The 17,251-nt window shown below is 52.5% G+C and overlaps 4 protein-coding genes across 4 annotated transcripts; 2 read left to right on the top strand and 2 right to left on the bottom strand.

Annotated features, from left to right (window-relative positions):
• Positions 1-32: 32 nt before the first annotated feature.
• NEUTE1DRAFT_73413 (uncharacterized protein) lies at positions 33-5,197 on the top strand (the record flags this gene model as incomplete). Its single annotated transcript, XM_009858436.1, has 3 exons — positions 33-359; positions 415-850; positions 909-5,197. The coding sequence occupies 3 exons, from the start codon at positions 39-41 to the stop codon at positions 5,108-5,110; spliced, it is 4,959 nt and encodes a 1,652-aa protein (XP_009856738.1).
• On the bottom strand, positions 5,175-7,094 carry NEUTE1DRAFT_92106 (uncharacterized protein; the record flags this gene model as incomplete). The annotated part of the gene is made up of 2 exons (XM_009858435.1): positions 5,175-6,921; positions 7,003-7,094. 2 exons carry the CDS (start codon positions 7,058-7,060, stop codon positions 5,570-5,572), a joined length of 1,410 nt encoding a protein of 469 aa, XP_009856737.1.
• Positions 7,095-9,072: 1,978 nt separating this feature from the next.
• Positions 9,073-10,969, bottom strand: NEUTE1DRAFT_119073 (uncharacterized protein; the record flags this gene model as incomplete). Its single annotated transcript, XM_009858434.1, has 4 exons — positions 9,073-9,653; positions 9,724-9,824; positions 9,911-10,641; positions 10,714-10,969. 4 exons carry the CDS (start codon positions 10,909-10,911, stop codon positions 9,199-9,201), a joined length of 1,485 nt encoding a protein of 494 aa, XP_009856736.1.
• A 1,659-nt stretch (positions 10,970-12,628) lies between these two features.
• On the top strand, positions 12,629-16,157 carry NEUTE1DRAFT_126497 (uncharacterized protein; the record flags this gene model as incomplete). The annotated part of the gene is made up of 4 exons (XM_009858433.1): positions 12,629-15,588; positions 15,645-15,722; positions 15,932-15,976; positions 16,037-16,157. The coding sequence occupies 4 exons, from the start codon at positions 12,629-12,631 to the stop codon at positions 16,155-16,157; spliced, it is 3,204 nt and encodes a 1,067-aa protein (XP_009856735.1).
• Between the last annotated feature and the right edge of the window lie 1,094 nt (positions 16,158-17,251).

Here is a 17,251-nt window from a genome sequence, read left to right as displayed (position 1 = left end):
CACCGCGGCGGGATGAGGAGGGGTCAGTGGACGACATAATGGCCGACGAACCCGATCTTGGTCCAGCCGACGCCCAAAGCTTGAGCGGCGATGAAATCTCCCGACAAAAAAACGAGGACGACCAGGCCACCTTTACGGGTGTAGATGGGGAGGAAGTGGGAGATCAGCCAACAGCGGCATCCCCCATCGCACTTACTCCGATTGCGCCGAGTGCCATAGCGAACCGTTACCGCGAGCTGGTCGAGGCCGAACACGATGTGACAACCTCAGAGGACGGTTCTGTAGATGGAGTATTGCGCTCAGCCGCAAGCCCTCTTGAGTCCTTTCCTACGCTTTCTGGAGACTCTCCCTCCGCACAAGTTCGTGATGCCTGTTCTGGTGTTTGAGGTGTCCGACTAATGATGGCGCATACAGGGCTCCGTCGTTTCGTCTCCGGGTAGCAGCAACATTGTACCGTCTTTGGCACTCCGTCCCGGGTTAAGAGGCCCAACACCCTCCTTCAGACCCTTTGATAGGAGGTTCTCCTCCTTTGGCTCGCCTGGTACTCTCTCTCCACGGCCTTCCTCGCCCGCATTCCTGGCGGGCCATAGCAGGACGCTATCCGTTACGAGCAATCTACTACTCGACTCCAGCGAAACCGAATCAAGCTCCCCTCCTTGGGAAGTTGTGCGCTGGACAAAGTTACTGAAGTTGGATGGCTTAGCATTCTCCGAATCTGGGAGGAGGAACTTTGGCTCTCCAACATGCCTGGCCGTGTCTGCCTCGATTGTTCTGGGAACGTCAAAAGGAGTCATCCTAGTGTTCGATTTCAACCAAAATTTGAAGATGATCATTGGGCCGGGAACAAAAGGTTTGCGCTTTCCCCCTAAATGGACCTTGCTTGATGCTGTTGTTGACCAGCCCCCCAGCTGTTGAATCAGGTGCCGTGGTATCTCTAGCAATTTCTGCAGACCACACGACAATTGCAGGCGGACATGCCAATGGAAATATCTTTACATGGGATACCACCCGTCCTTCACGACCGTTCCTCAGTATTCCACATCTACCCCAGCTTCAGCAGAGATCAACGGACGGACATGTCCCCAATGCTGCGATAACACACTTGGGCTTTCTGGGGACCCGACACACAGCCCTGGTATCTGCTGATGACCGAGGGATGGCCTTCTCTCACCTTGCTACACGGGGTACCGGATCACTTGGCAGGACTGTCAAAACTACTCGAATTCTCGGCCGGTATCCAGACGCTCCTCCGCCTGTTGGGAAGACACTTAAGCCCAGTACCGTGCTTGCCTTCCAATCTCTGCCTCTAGGAAACGTTGAGATGGCCACAGATTCCATGGGCTTGACAGCCATGCTCACCCCATACTTGCTAGTCATCGTCTCCACTACGCCTGTTGCTCAAACACAACATAAATCTGCGCGTCCAAAGGAAATGACTGCACATAGCGCCATGACGGGATGTTTAGCTTGGTTCCCTGCAGTGAGATTGAAGGTGCCAGATCCTCTTACTGGCAGCATCGTGTCCAAGGTCAAGCTCGTCTACTGCTGGTCAAATGTCCTCACGGTCCTTGAGGTGGAAGAGGAGCCAGCAGAAAACAAGGATAAACCGCCAACCCTCAGATTCAGACCCCGAAACCGGTGGAAATGCGAAGAGCCAATTGTTGCTGTACAATGGCTGAGCCGGTCTGTGTTGACAGTCCTCACCATCACTCAGAGGCTCATTGTGCTAGAGGATCGAACCATGCGCATGACTGAAGCATTCGACCTTATACACAAGCACATCTACCATGCTGATCTTTTCTCCAAGCAACTTCACGCTCTGGTCGAGCAGCTTGACGATGAAGATCCTACCATGCACGGTGTCGTTGCTGATGCCTTCTATATGAGCTTTAAAGCTTATAAAGGCCGGCTTTTTCTACTTGGGTTTACCGATGTTTCGTTAGGCGCCCTATCTAATTGGGCAGATCGGCTGTTCGCATTGATGGAAAGCGGTGACTATGTTGGTGCTATTCGACTTGCGACATCTTACTACACGGGCGACGCCAACAAGCTGACTGTTGGCTTACCGGAGGATACGGCCTTGAGACATTCCATGGTCATTGATAAACTCGTGGAGATCATGAGCGCATCTCTCAAATATGCATTTGGGCAGAGAACAAAACGCCGAGAAGCAGGAGACGATAAGCACCTTCGGGAACTGGCTGAAACATGCTTCATAGCTTCTCACAACGCCGGGAAAACCGACTTCCTCTTCGACGAGATGTACGAATGGTATGAAGAAGCCGGTCTGGAAGGCGTCTTTTTGGAGACCCTTGAACCATACATCATCGATGGTTCGATTACGGCCATCCCGCCCGCAGTTGTGAAAGCTTTGGTCGCTCACTTCGTCAGCAACGGGCTCGAAACCAGGCTCGAAGACATCATCTGCCACATGGACACCTCAACCCTAGATCTCGATCAAGTCACGACGCTTTGCAAAAAGCATGGCCTCTATGATGCATTAATTTACGTGTGGAACCAAGCCCTAAACGACTATCTCACCCCATTCATTGACTTGCTGGCCTTATTGGTACCTTTGATGCAGAACGGGCATGCAGATGGCACAACAAGCGTGTTGGAGAACGAAACTAGAGAAACAAATGCACTGAAGATCTTCCCATACCTGTCGTTTATACTGACCGGGAAGACCTATCCTACTGGGGAGACAATTCCTGATGTTATAGCTCAAAAGGCTAAAGCGGAGATTTACTGGTTTCTCTTTTCCGGCAAAAGTATCTGCTGGCCTAAGGGCAGTAGCAAGAGACTGCTTACGCAACCAGAACAGTCTCAAGAACCATCCTTCCCCTATTTGAGGATGATTCTCAACTTTGACGCACCCAGCTTCCTGAGCGTGCTCAACGAGGCCTTTGAAGACTCTTTCTTGAACGATTCACCCGAAAAGCAGCTTGCTGGTGGCCCAAGTCGTGATCTTCCAGAGGAAGAAATATTCGGGCTGACGGTAGACAGGCAGTACATTACCTCCATCTTAATGGAGATAATGAGTTCGGCAGACTTTGCCAAGGAAGACACTATCTATCTCGATATGTTTATTGCCAGAAACCTTCCCAAGTACCCGCAATACCTTCTTTTCACGGGATCGACACTTACCAAAGTCCTGGTCGAGCTGTGTCAATATCCAGGAGGTGACCTTGCCGAGGACGCCCAACTGAGCGCCGAATATTTACTTTCAGTTTATCATCCCCCAGATCTACCCGACTTGATACCGCGGTTCAAGGAGGCTGGATTTTATCGGATACTGAAGCGTATATACAAAGCAGACAAACAGTATGGGAAATTGACTCTGACCTACTTCGAAGACCCGAATGAGCGGGAAGCTATCTTTGACTGTATCGAACTCTGTCTCCGACCGCACTCAGGTCTTACCCGTCGCCAGATACAGGACGTACACCAGGTCATTAAGGATCACGCCGGTAAACTGGTCCAGATTGACTCTGTTAGAGCGGCGCAAGCAATAGGGCCCTACGCTCCAGAGTTGCACAGTCACGTCCTGGATTCCGTTTCTGAGCAGCCGCACCTTCGGTACACTTATCTGAAGACGATACTGGAGCCAAGCAAGGAGGTGATGAACGTCCGTCCGCCTCAACAGGATCTTGTGGAGCAGTATTTGGAGCTCATGTGCCGGTTTGAACCATCACATGTACCGGAATACGTAAATAAAGTCCAAGCTACGAACTTGAGGTTACAGAAGCTACTGCCTACAATGGAAGAGACGGGTGTAATTGACGCTGCCGTCATACTGATGGCGAAAGAAGGACAAGTGAAGGAGGCCATGGCGCGACTGACGAGACACTTGGAAACTCTTGAATCAGCCTTATACGGTCTATTGACCGGAACCGCCTCTCAGTCGCAAGGAGATCTCAATTCCCAAGAAAGTACGGAGGAACTTATGCAGGCTTTGCAAAACTACACTCGTGTGGGCGTTTGGCTGTGTCAGGAACAAACCAAAGCCGCTCGAGAGAGTGGTAATACACGTCAACGGCACAAATCAAATTCCGAAGACGAGCTTTCGCCCGACGAGCAACTCTGGCTCAGCTTGGTTGAGAGCTGTGTACAGATCACCAAGCGGGCTACTTCAGCCTTGCAGCTACCACCACCAGATGATTCAACACAAGCACAGCTTATGAACGGCGATTCTCACCCCAGCAGTGAATCTATCCTTGTGTCATTGGAGACAGAAAAGCTTGTCACCTTGGCACGATCGCTCGTGCAAGACACCTTTACAGCCCTCCTCTCATCCACATCAACCCGCACCTCTCGATCTGCAGCAGACACGGGTGATATACAGCCTCCAGCAATGAACGCCAATCTATCCTTCCTCCGTATTCTTCGCGCGTTCCTCACTCGCGCCGCGGCGTCGTCGCCTAACCTTGCAGATCTCCGTTCAGTTCTCTCCAGTATCTTCGCCGCATACGCATACGAAGAATCCATCCTTAGCCTCTCAAACCGGCTTTTGGAACGCAGTCTTTTTGTGAGTGTAAGCCAAGCCGTCCAACTCCGCCAGCGAGGTTGGCGTCCTAAAGGCTCCACCTGCGAGGCCTGCGGCCGGCGAGTTTGGGGTCCTGGTGTGGCGGGTAATGTCTACGAAGCGTGGGAAGATCGCCAGGCTGCTGAGGAGAGTCAACGCCAGGCGAGGAAGCAACTCACCATGAGCAAAAACAAGGCGGCGAGTGCTACTACTGAACGGGGGAAGGGCAAGGATCATGCGTGGCCGGCAACGGACGGGCCCCAGGGTGGGGAGAAGTATAATGGAAATGCAAATGGAGATGGAAAGGGGAAGGGCAAGGGAAAGGCTGTGAGCCCGCGATTGCAGCAGCAAGGGGAGTCAATGAACGACCCGAACCAGCAAGCAAACACTTCTGGACATGAAGGCATGCAAGGGTCAATGGTGGCAAACCGGGAACATAAGCTTAGCCCTCTGGTTGTGCTGGCCTGCAGACACATCTACCATCAAGCATGCTTGGACGCTCTTGAGATGAAACATGGGGGCGCGGTTTCCAAAGGAGATAGTTTTGGAACGAAGAGAGTGTATAGCTGCCCCATTGACAGGTAGGACTGATAGAGGATTATGGATTGTCTAAAAGGAATTACACTTTGTACGTAGAAGCTTTACGGTAAATGAACTACTTGGAGACGGTTGAAGCTCTGCGATCTAGCCGTGATTAAAGTCAAAACCGGCAATACAGGCAATGGTTGGCGTGTATCTCTCATAAGCTGAAAGCATTGAAAATCCATTTCTCCAGAACGCCTCCGCGCCATATCGTGCGACCATAACATACACCTGCCTGATAATTAGCGACGTAAAAATACCATGCCCATCTTATATGACCACCACACTCCACCCAACACAAATTCCATGAATGTGTGAGCACTAAAGGCATCAACCATTGTGGCCTGACTTGGAATCCGATGTTTTGTAACCTCCCACCAATTCCATAGCGCGGCGTGGGAGGGTTTGCCACTTCATGCCTCGACAACTTTCCTTTTTTTTTGCAATTGACAAAGCGAAATCCTACTTGCAGCGCTTCTCGACAATACCCGCGCCGTTCTCATCATACTCCTTTCGCGAAATCCACATTTGGTGGAAGGTTCCGAGACTGGCGAGAATGCTTCCTCCGATCCAAGCACCGAAGCGTCTCTCGGTCGTCAAACCCGCCGCATGGATCTTGATCTTCACACCGGGGTACATTTGCGCGAGCTCGTGGTTGAGACGGTCGTTGAAACCGTTCAACAAGCTTGTACTACCCGTGACAACAACGTTGCCGAGAATGTTGGGGCGGAGATCAACATCAACACCCTCGAGGGCCGCCTTGATGAGAGCCGGGATCGTCTGAGCCTTAGTCACGCGTCCTTCCTCGTCAGTGCTGTTATAGGCAGCCGTCTCGTCCCACATGCCCTCCGACACCTTGAAGCGCTGCTCACGCCACATCTGATTGCTGCCGTCGGGCATCTCGAAGACACGGCCGGGTTGTGTACGGACAGCATCTTCGTTTCCGGGGGTCGTGAACCGCTGGGGACCACGCCATACCTCGACAACAGACTCCTTGAACTCGGTGAGAACACGCTCTTCCTCGTAAGCGCGGAAGGACGGGTGGATGTCGAAGTTAAACTTTCGCAGGTTGGCTTCGGCAGGCGCACCGGCCTCCACAGGCTTCTTACTCTCGACCATGAACCGCGGCACAACGTCGACCTTGGGCTCGCTACCGTCCCACATCTTGGAGATCTGGCTGCTCAGCCAAACACCGCCCACCGGAGACCTTTGAATCGATCGCTTGAGGACCATGCCGTCGTGGATGGCCGTGACACTCGTGTTGGCACCGCCCACGTCTATTACCAGAGCCGTGGCCTTTCCGGCCGCAAATGCTGCGAGCACAGGTGTCTTGCTAAGCCAGAATGCGGGCACGCCCCAGGTCTCCATGCTGATTTCGATGGCCTTCTCGCGCGCCTTGGGCGAGTTCCACGGCGCCTCGGTCATAAGAAGAGGGTTCTCGGCCAGTGGCTTCTCCAGCGCGTCCGTAGCATCCTCGTTGTTGTTTCCATCGTCTTCCATGGGCACATCGCCATCGTCGCTAATGTTGATACCCTTTTTGCTGGGAGGTGTTGATCGCTCGGGCTGCAAACGCTTGACGAGAACGTGTTCCCACATCCTGGTGGCAGCATCCCAGTCTTCGACAACGCTGTCGCGGTTCATGTAGTTGCGCACTTCGAAGCCCGGTTTTGGCACGATATACTCGTCGCCGAATACGTCGCGCCCGTTGATGTGGCCGTAGAAAGAAGGGAGAACTTGCTTGGGCATTTCCTCGCCAGCATAGCCGGCGCGAGTGTTGCAGTAGCCCGGATCGAGAACAAGCGCGGAAACCTCATCTAAGGAAATGATCAGCCGTCAATTGCGAGCCTTGACGCTTGGGCAATGTCGCTGGTCAGAGGCGTTTGGACTAGGCTTACCTCCGCCATAGATGTCAGTCGGCTGGACCGACGACGAGAGAGGTTGTTGATGGGACATGTTAGGCACCGACGCTGTATAATGAAATACTACGCTGAGGTGTATTATCGGAGGGCAAGAAGTGGTGTGAGCGGGGATCTCCAAACAGCGCTGCGCGTCTAATAGCTCGGTCCCGTCGCGTTCTGTTGAAGTTCGATGAACTGGAAATCAAATGGAATTTGACGACAGAGCTTCAAAGACGAGGGGCGCGCGCGCGAGAGTACCAGTAAAAGACCGGACAGGCTCTCCTCCAGCTACATAAAAGTGGGGCGCGGTACGTACCTCTACGGTAATAGGGCATCAGGGACAGAAAATGGAAATAGCAATCCAACGAACCTGTCAAGAGCTCTGTTAACTTGCTGATAGGTCTTTTAAGCTTGAAGAGAAGTAAGGCGCACATGAGCAGTTAGCCTTCGTTAAACCCCTCAAAGATTGTCGCTGGCCTGTCATTGCTGATCCAGAGCTCACGAACTCGCTAGAAGTCAAAGTTACGACATCCATGGGAAGTGGAACTCTCAGCTGTATACGATACCGGCAACGGATTCACCCAGAGCATTATGCCACCACCAAAAAGAACAAATGGGTATCATATTTCACAATGGACAAAACAGCAGAGATCAGGTGTCTATCCTGTCTCAGGACCTTCATAACCCCGTGTCAACTCCATCGACCAACTCTCGAGCCATCCAGTCCATTCCCAGGACTATGCAACGTCCCCTTTCCTTCATACTCCTCCTCATCCTCCTCACTCTCCACCCCTTTCTCCCTCCCCTCTCCATACAGAACCTCACAAACTCCCGCCAGTGGCACATCCATCACCGCATCCGTCCCTTCATTCCAGACCTCCCTCCAATTCAATCCTCCCCCCGGTAACAGCACCTCCCTATCCGTCGACCCATGCCTCCCATGTCCATAGCCGTGCCCATACTGTCTCTTCTCCTCCCTGACGCCACCTTTCTTATCATGCCTAATGATCTGGCCCTTCCCGTCCACCACCGCCACCTGCGCTGCCTCATCCACAATCGTCTCAATCGATCCCAACGGCAGCGTGAGGTACTCGGTATTGTAAGCCGCCAGCGCCACGTAGATGTACACCAGCGTCATGGTCAGAAAACTCGGAATGGCCAGCGACCACCACCGGTTGGGGTAGTAGTAGATGCCCAACGCATGCAGGAACGGCGAAGGCAGGTACGCCCATAGTAGGTAGATCAAAAACGACAGGCTGCTGAAGAGGTAGAGGACGAAGCCGTAGTACTCGTACGTGGGTACGCGAGGGCTGGCGCGCGGGAGGGGCTCGTTGCTGCCCTCTGGACCCCCACCGCCGCCGTTGGCTACTGTCTCGTCGTCGGAGGCGTCCGGGGTAGTGGGACGCGAGGGGCGTAGCAGGGAGGTTAAAGAGGGGGAGGGTGGGAGAGGGGTCGGTGGGCGACCGTAGAAGGGAGGGGCAAAGGTATGTTGCGAGACGGGCGGTGGGGGCGCGAGGTGCTCGTCGTCGCCGTCGTCGTCCGAGATGTCATCCTCGTCGTAAGAATCCTCGTCTCCGGACATCAAGCCATCATCGTGGTTGTCTTCTTCCGAAGGGTGGGACAGCATCGTGCCATCCTCCTCTTCTTCCTCCGATATTATGGGCATTCTCGTGTCATTCGTTTGCTGGGTTGTGATTCGGAGCGGAGGCTTTGTGAATTGTTCAAGACCTGGCGCAACGATAACTGGAGATGTGATGTATGGTGTTGGATGTGGTCATCACGTTGGAGTTCAGGTGTTGTGGTTGTAGGTAGGTTGCAAGGAAGTGTGGTGAACGCGCCAGTGCTCGGAAGTTGCCCCTGATGGGACAGTTCGTTAACAGCAGAAGCTAACTGTAGGTGCCCTGGACAACAGCGCGGATACGCCAAAGCTGGAGGTACGGGGAGGGGGAAACGACGGCCCATAGCGGTTGCCACGCCAACCCCATTTTGTTTACATGCAACAGCTATATTCCAGTGACTTTCAGGAGACACAAACTCGCCAGAGTGCATAGTAACGTAGCCTTTGTAGGAAAGCTATATTTCATATTTGTATGCATGGATCAAAATCAGAAATTAACCTGTTGAAGTTGGGTGATTATGACCTCTCTATCCTCGCTTCCGAAGCCCTTTAATCTTTACCCCGTTCGTAAATAATTACCACCCATTCCATCTACACCAAACATCGCGAACCTTATCCTCCTGCCCCCGGCAATTCGAGTCAATAATTAGATAGTACTCGAACCCCGCCCCCATGATGCAAGCATGGTTGGGCCACACCCTTACCCTATCACCCACCTTAAGTTCGGGCGCCTTCTTCCCTTCATCCCCTACCCAAGTCAAAATACCGTGCTCCTGGCTAATCTTGCCGACCTGCCAGCCCCTAAAGTCATTAGGAAACCTCTCGCCGAGAATCTTTCCGCTCCTGTCCTTTTCTTCCGTTCCTGCTAGAACGCCCCAGGGCATCAGGGCGCCCCAGCCAGTGTACGGCTTGGCAGTCTCCTCGTTGTTGCTCGTTTGCTTGTCTAGGCTCACGGGCTCGCGGCCAAGGGCCAGAGAGCCGGCATTGATGAGGGCTTCAGGCTTTGAGTTTTGACCGCGGGTTGGGTAGACTATTGTTTTTGACAGGGGAAATTAGCTATCCTGCAATGTTACGGGATCCATGGAGAGAGTTTAGCATACCGGAGGCGACCTCGGCAACTACGCTGATGCCGATATCTTCTTCGGAAAGAAGACCGATGTGTCGTGCGTGAGTTGCGACCTGTTGGAGATCGAGGGTCGGGCTGAAAGATCCGAGTTAGCACAATGAGGCCACATGTATATAGAAGAAAAAAGTCAGCCAGCACCAGGGTGAAAAGGACCAACTCACTAAACACCAGCATGAATCTCAAGCACATATCCCTCCTTCTGCCAACCGCCCCACAACTCCTTAAGCTCCTCCTCAAATGGTCTCATGCTTCCCTTCGAGTTTGCCCTGTGCACATCGCACTCCCCCGTAAACCAAGGGCTCTGGATCGTCGTCGCCGTTGGCGTCGCACCTACCGACAACACCAGAGGAGCATGGTCCGGACTCTTTTCGCGAATCTTCAGGGCAGCATTATGAGCGTGAATGAATTCAGCGTGAAGAACATGCATAGCATCTCCGAGCTTGCGAGCCCCGTAGCTCTGCCCGGCATGTGTATACAAGCCATGCAGCACCAACCATCCTTCCCGCTCAGCAGCCAGGAGGACGTCGACTAGAGCTGGGTACTCGGGAGAGTCGGTCTTGACGCCGGCGCGGCCGTAGTTGACGTCGATTTTGATGAACACGCGGGGAGGGTGTCCTGAGGAAGTGTGGATGGCCTTGACGTAGGGGAGCTGATCGACGTGATCGATCATAACGGACAAGCCATCGGGGCCGAGCTGGGAAGAGACGGCGGTGAGACGGGGGACGGCGGATGCGAAGAGCGGGAAGGAGAAGAGAACGTTGACATGGCGGTCTTTGGATTGGTATTCTTTGAGGAGGGGAGTGATATTTTCGGCTTCAAGGATGGTTGAGACGATTAGCAGGACGGGAGTGGTGAGGTGGTTTCCGACTTGGAGGCGGGTGAGCTCTGTTGTCTATAAGTTGTTTATAGTTGTCAGTGACAGTTTTGTTTTGTCGTTTTACTGGGTCATGATCCATTGTAGTACCTTGTGAGTCTTGATATGAGCTCTCCATTGTAGGCCAAGGTTTTCGGCTGCTTCGAGCATGCGCTCACAGTTCACCATGACCTGTTTGAGGTCAAGGACGACGCTGGGCGTAGGGACCTCGGACAGCTGCTTGCCGACGAACCTCGCCCGTAGAGCATCTTGCTTTTGCTTCAACTCTTCTATTACGGGGTTTGCCATGGTGAGCAGTGTGGTATTTTTGCCCTCGAAACTTCACTTGGTGTGCGAGGTAAAGAAAACGGTGCAAAAGGCGATGACGAAGCTGCTAGACGCAGTATGACTGTGGCCCACAATATCGGCTGATTCGTTACATTCTTTCAACCACCTAATTCAGTCATCTCAATAAGGAGGAATAGTACCTCTAGTAGGTTAAGGTAGCTTTGGCTTTGCCGACAGCCTAGTACGTAACCATGGCTTCGGCCGTGGGTTTAACACAGTTTCCAAATGTACGTCAAAAACACCATTGGTAGTGTACAGTGGCTGAACTTCGTGGCCCTGCCAGTTCGCAGGGTATAACATCCACACTGTTATGCCAAAAACGGGCTGAGCACTGGTATGGGCGTGCGAGTGTGGTTGCAAAGAAATGAGAATCCGGTGAGACTGGAAATGACATCTCGCATCAGTTCCAGTGTGTTCTGCCCCCCACGTTGCGGGTGACATTGTGGCCATTTGGCCCGAACAGAGAGGGAGACGGGACTTACGCGTCACTCTACTGTTGTAAGAGATCAATCAATTAGTACTTGATCTCGCTCTCGATTCATGTCTCCCCGCCTTCAACGGAGTCCTATTCTTTGTGCCTGCCGTTTATTTGGTTGTCACACAAGGCAGGGAAGCTTCAGTTCTTCCTCCATATTCTTTACTTTACCTGGATGGTAAGTTGGAGGTGAGGTCGCATACCGTATAGACTCGGGGCGTTGATTTTCAACTTTCTGGGAAATCAGGCCTAAGCAGTAAGCATACTGCAACATTCATGCCCACCGAAAATTCTACGCAAGACGGTGATTTTGAATGTCTCCGCCCTCCAGCGCTCTTGAAAAGATAGGTGTGAAGAGGCAGGACATTGAAGCATCGAATTTACCGTGCTCAGGGGTGGCAACATGGATATCTCCTCCAATTAATTTGGTGGGCATAAAATGCACATAATCGGGCAGCATGCTTACAGATTATGCCTGATTTCCTAGGAAGTTGAAAATCAACGCCCCAAGTTTATACGGTTTATTGGATACCTACCTCTACCTGTACCTACTACCTCTATTCCAGGTTCCTTACCAGATTCCCAAAGCAAGTTCCAGGTTCAACGCTATTATGCTTCACCAGGGACAGTGTGCGCGAGCCATTCACTGCACTTAGCGCCCCCCAGTCACTGCCCTGGGGCTGCTCGCTACGTAGGTATCTAGAATAGGTAGGTAGGCTGTCACACTGCGAGACCCGGGCCCGGTCAACGGACCCACTTAGAGGTACCTAGAGTAGCCGTGCAGTGGCCCCGACAGGCCGATTCGTTGTTCGCATTCGAGCACGCTTGCATTCCGCGCAGTGGCAGTGTGCTTCCTTGCTTGTGGGAGGTTCAACACTTTTGCAACTTCCGCAACTAGGTACCGTTGCAACCTCAACGTCAACCTCACCCTCGACTCACCCGACGGCCATTTCGACTCTGCCACAACCACGACCAAAAATTGCATGCGGCGTTGCCAACACCCCACCAACACCGAACGCGCGCTTGGTTCAGTTTGCTCCCCCGCCGCGGGCATTCTCGACGATTTCTCCGCTCCAGGATCATGATCTGACAGCTTAACCGGCCGCGCAACCGTTGGAGGGAGCAAGAGAGAGACGGGCGGACGACTGCGCGACAGACGACAACACACAGCGCTGAGGCGGCATCGCCTCTCCGCCCGGCAAGATGCCCGCAGACAACGACGACTTTGATTTCAACGCCCTCAATGAGGAAGGATGGAAGGAGCAGGAGGCCCGCGATGAGGAAGCCATTCGCCAGATCAACAACAGCTTCGGCCCGGGTGGTAACGATGGTCTGACTGAAATGTTGGGGAACCTCCAGTCGGGAGGCGAGATCGATCAACGAGGCAAGGCAGACGATGCCATCGACTTTGAGGATATCGACTTGAGCGACGAGGACGAGCTACCCAACGACGAACCGAGCACTTCCGGCACCAGTGGCGAGCTGCCAAGCCTCATCGACGACGCCGGCACTAATGATGACGACGACCTCTTTGGCGGCGACCCCTCATCGCCCATGGACACAGCCCACGATGGTCTGAGATCCTCTCCCCCGCCGCTCGACGTCCATGACGATGTCGATGCCAAAAAACGTCCGGATACTGCCGCCGGGGAGTCCCTCGAAGACCTCCGGAACCTCAACTTCGACAATGACGAAGAGCCGCATGCGACAAATCAAGATCCCGACATTCCTCCGCCAGCAGAAAACTTCATCGACGCCGTCAAGCAACTATTCCCCGGTTTTGAGGAGAACGCCATCCTGCATTGGAACGAACTATTGAAGCCCAAGAATGCCACATGGATCTCGAAAAAGCCCCCCAAAGCCCCCAAGCCCTTGATACCATCAAAACTCAGCCTAGAGTTGGATGCCGATCAGGAAAAGCAGTTCCGGATTCCGGGCCCTGCCACTGGCTCCGTTTGGCAGAGGATCAAGGAAGCGGAAGCGAGAGGTCTGTTCTGTCTCGAAGAGCCGGAGCCTTTGGAACAAACCGATCTGGAAGTATTTAGCTTGGACGACGAAACGGATTCGGAGAGGATAGGTGGATATACCCTCCAGGACATAGCTACGATATGTCAGGACTGGGAACAGATGATTTTCTTGGGCGACAGTCTTGCGGCTGCCATCGAGCCGGGACCGCAGCCGAAACCTGACAACATGCTCATTAAGGATGAGCCTGATGAAGAGGCGGACTGGGATGCCATGTTCCTCGATGAGCCTGCTCAAAAGCGGAGAAAGATCGAAATTCCTAAAGGTCTTCCTCCTATTGCTCACTTCACGGCTCCAAATTTGGACGAATTCGAGCAGGTTACTTCGAAGCTGGGCAAGCGTGTCATCCTTGACATGAACGACCCTTACTTGCTGATAGACGACGTCGAATCTGAGCGGTCATCTAAGCGGCGAAAGACCCAACATAAAACGGTCCGCTTGGCGAACGGGAAAGCTGGGCGGGACCTTATACAGCGGTTCAATTTCTCCTCTGACGCGGCATACGACGCGTTGAAGGAGAACAGCCAGAATAGGGTCCGGGCCACGTTGGCTACTATTCCTGTCGAGCACAGTTTGCCTGCGCAGAGACTGTCTTGGCCTTACTACCGCGTCAAGCTCGCGGCCAGTGACCCTCATAGTTATCATCGGCCTCAGCTCCACCCTAAGAAGGATCTGCAGTATCTCATCAGGTTCGACAAGCCTGCCATTATCAAGCGCAAGACTCTCAAGGGTAAACGCGTCAGCGAGGTATTTAAGAGTACTCATGACCTCTCCCTCAACGACAACTCGACCGCTATCCTTTTCGAGTACTGCGAGGAAATTCCTACCGTTCTCTCCAACTTTGGCATGGGACAGAAAATCATTAATTACTTCCGTCGAGCTAAAGGCGCTGATAGCAGACCTGAGAAGCGTGAGCTTGGCGAGACTTGTATATTGATGCCAGAAGATCGCTCACCCTTCGCCATCTTCGGTCACGTCCACCCTGGCGAGGTCGTGCCTACTCTTCACAACCACATGTTCCGCGCCCCTATTTTCAAGCATAACCCGAGGAATACAGACTTCCTGATTGGTCGTAGCAGTACCGGCCAAAAAGGCTCAACTTGGTACATCAGAAATATCGATCATCTTTACGTTGTCGGCCAAACCCTGCCCTCCATGGAAGTCCCAGGGCCCCATTCCAGACGTGTTACTAACATTGCCAAGAACCGTCTCAAGATGGTCTCGTATCGCCTACTTCGCAAGAGCGAGCATGTTACCCTCCATGATATTACCAAGCATGTAGCTGAGTCCAACGAGTCTCAGAATCGTCAAAAGTTGAAGGAGTTTCTGCGCTTTAGAAAGGAAACAAAAGATTGGGCGCTGCCCGAAGGCGAAGAGCTAATGGCCGAACCGGCTATTCGATCTCTTGTTAGGCCGGAAGAGGTCTGCCTATTGGACGCCATGCAAGTGGGCTTGCACGAGATCGAGAAGGGTGGTTATGATGCTACCGATTCCCTCAAGGACGATGACATTGGGATTGACGTGAACGATGAGCTCTCTCCAGATGCTCTTGCCAACAAGATGGCGCCTTGGAAGACTACCAAGGCATTTCTTGACGCCAGTCATGGCAAGGCTATGCTTGCAGTTCATGGCGCCGGCGACCCGACGGGCAAGGGACTGGGCATCAGTTTCCTGAGGACGTCCATGAAAGGCGGCTATCTTGAGCAGCTCCAAGGACCAATGGCTACATCAGCTGATGCCATTGAGAGGCAGCGCAAAGCGAACGGTGGGCACATGTACAACGTCAAGAACCAGGACACACTCTACACCGAGGCTCTCACCGATATCTGGAACCGCCAGCGGGAGAGTCTCTTGGATTCCCAAGAACACGATGATGAAGATGTGCTTGGGCAAGAGGATGAAGACGAGCGTTTCAACGTACAGGGCAGCCAATTCGCGCAAACCCCTGTGGTCCAGGACGGTTTTAGTCAGATTAGCCAGAGCGCCACCAGTGCTATTAACCGGAAGAAGCTCGTGATCACAAGAGAGGTGAGGGATGAAAATGGCCAAACACGGACTGTGACAGAGGTCGTAAGGGACCCTGCTGTCATTGCTCAGTACGTCAAGAGGCGTCGCCAAGAGCAAAAGTCCGAGATCGAGTAGGTTCCCTCCCATAAATACTTGAAGAAGAACCAATGACTGACTTTATTCGCAGTATCTACAATGTTAAGATGACAGGTGACCAAGAGCGGGACGCCGTTATTCTCGAGCTGTTAGTCACCCTCTACGTATTGTACTTGAAAGAAAGGGCCGCACACTGACATTGCTCTTCAGGCTCGAGAAGGAACATGATCGTCTCATGAAGAATAAAATGAGAACAATGAAGCGCGAGAGGCAGAAACAACTACAACAGCGCCTCAAGAGTGGAGGAACTCTACCCCTCGATAACGACGACGGGTCGTTAGAGCCCTCGATTGAGAAAGCCACTGGAACCACTCGCAGATGCGCAAATTGTGGGGCCAAGGGCCATATCAAGACAAACAAGAAGTAAGTTGTCCGCACATTATGCTCCGTCGGTTTTCACTTTTTTTAACCCCGACATTCTAGGCTCTGCCCGTTGCTCAACGGTTCGATGACCAAAGACCAGAATCAGGACGATGGCGCCTCTGGTGTCGGCTCGCCCAACCCGAACGCGCCGATCGCTGCTAGTTTCATGACTCCTAGCTAGTAGGGTTGTGGTGGTTATTGTTATCGCTGGCTCTGGTGTTTTAACCTGGAGGTAGCCGAAAAAAGTCACATTGACTGCCTTCTTTCATATGGGTTGGTTCCATATAACTTGGTTGGCCATGACGAGGTATACGGCAAAGCAAATTGGGCAGTATATTGCCTGGGGTGGTTGGCGTACCGCTCTGTATAACAATGGACAAGAGCAGTGGCGCTTTTTGCTTTTTGTGGTTGGCGTCTTGCGGTTGGCGAAAACACGACGGTATCACATTTCACATTTCACATCATATCGCCATTGTTCTTTTCGTCCCTTGTTGACCGTCTCGAACGCCATTATATTAGGCTTCACGGTTTCGTCTAAGGAATGCGTTTATTTTCAGCCCCATGTTTCAGACAGAACGACGAGGAGCCGGTAATCACCCTCCAAGAGTCTTGCTTCGGTTAGTTAGTCAGGCTGAGGGTCTTCTACTGTTGACAGGCCTTTAGGCGGCCCAGTAGCATCATTTTCAAGCATCAGAAATAAGTTGGCTTGTCGTGAGGGTGCGAGCAGGGACAAACAAGTTTGCGTTGGAAGCCATGGGCATGGAAGGATATCAAACAAGGATGAAAAGAGGAGCTTGAAATCGTACTAGAAATGATATAAAAAGGATCACGGATACTCTCACAGAATTGGATCACACATTGTGAACTCTTTTCTTCTTCTTCTTCTCCTCCTTTAAAGGGCCCTTCGGGCGTTTATTTGGAATTTGTAAGTAAAGGTCGGTTAGGTAAGAGTCACAGTATACACAGTGAAGCCATAACGGAGGAATGGTTGACAAACCGCTTCCAAGGCATTGAGCTCAAGGCCCATTCTTGACGACAGCTGTAAATTCTCATTCTGCTTGCACCTGACAATTGCAACTATCTTCCCTTACGGCGTCAACCAGCCATCCACAGCACCAGTTGAGCTAAAGGTACTATTGCTTTCATGGTTAATGTCACATTATAGGGAATTTAATCACATCTCGTAGATAGACGTAGACAGAAGTAGGTATGTAGAAAGGTACAGCCTGGGTGATAGTTACACAATTGTTGTTGGGTGGGGGGGGGGGGGGGGGG

Source organism: Neurospora tetrasperma (assembly GCF_000213175.1).
Source record: "Neurospora tetrasperma FGSC 2508 unplaced genomic scaffold NEUTE1scaffold_81, whole genome shotgun sequence".
In the NCBI taxonomy this organism is placed as follows: domain Eukaryota; kingdom Fungi; phylum Ascomycota; class Sordariomycetes; order Sordariales; family Sordariaceae; genus Neurospora; species Neurospora tetrasperma.
Note: the sequence above shows the minus strand (reverse complement) of the source record. Positions and strands in the feature narration are given on the sequence as shown.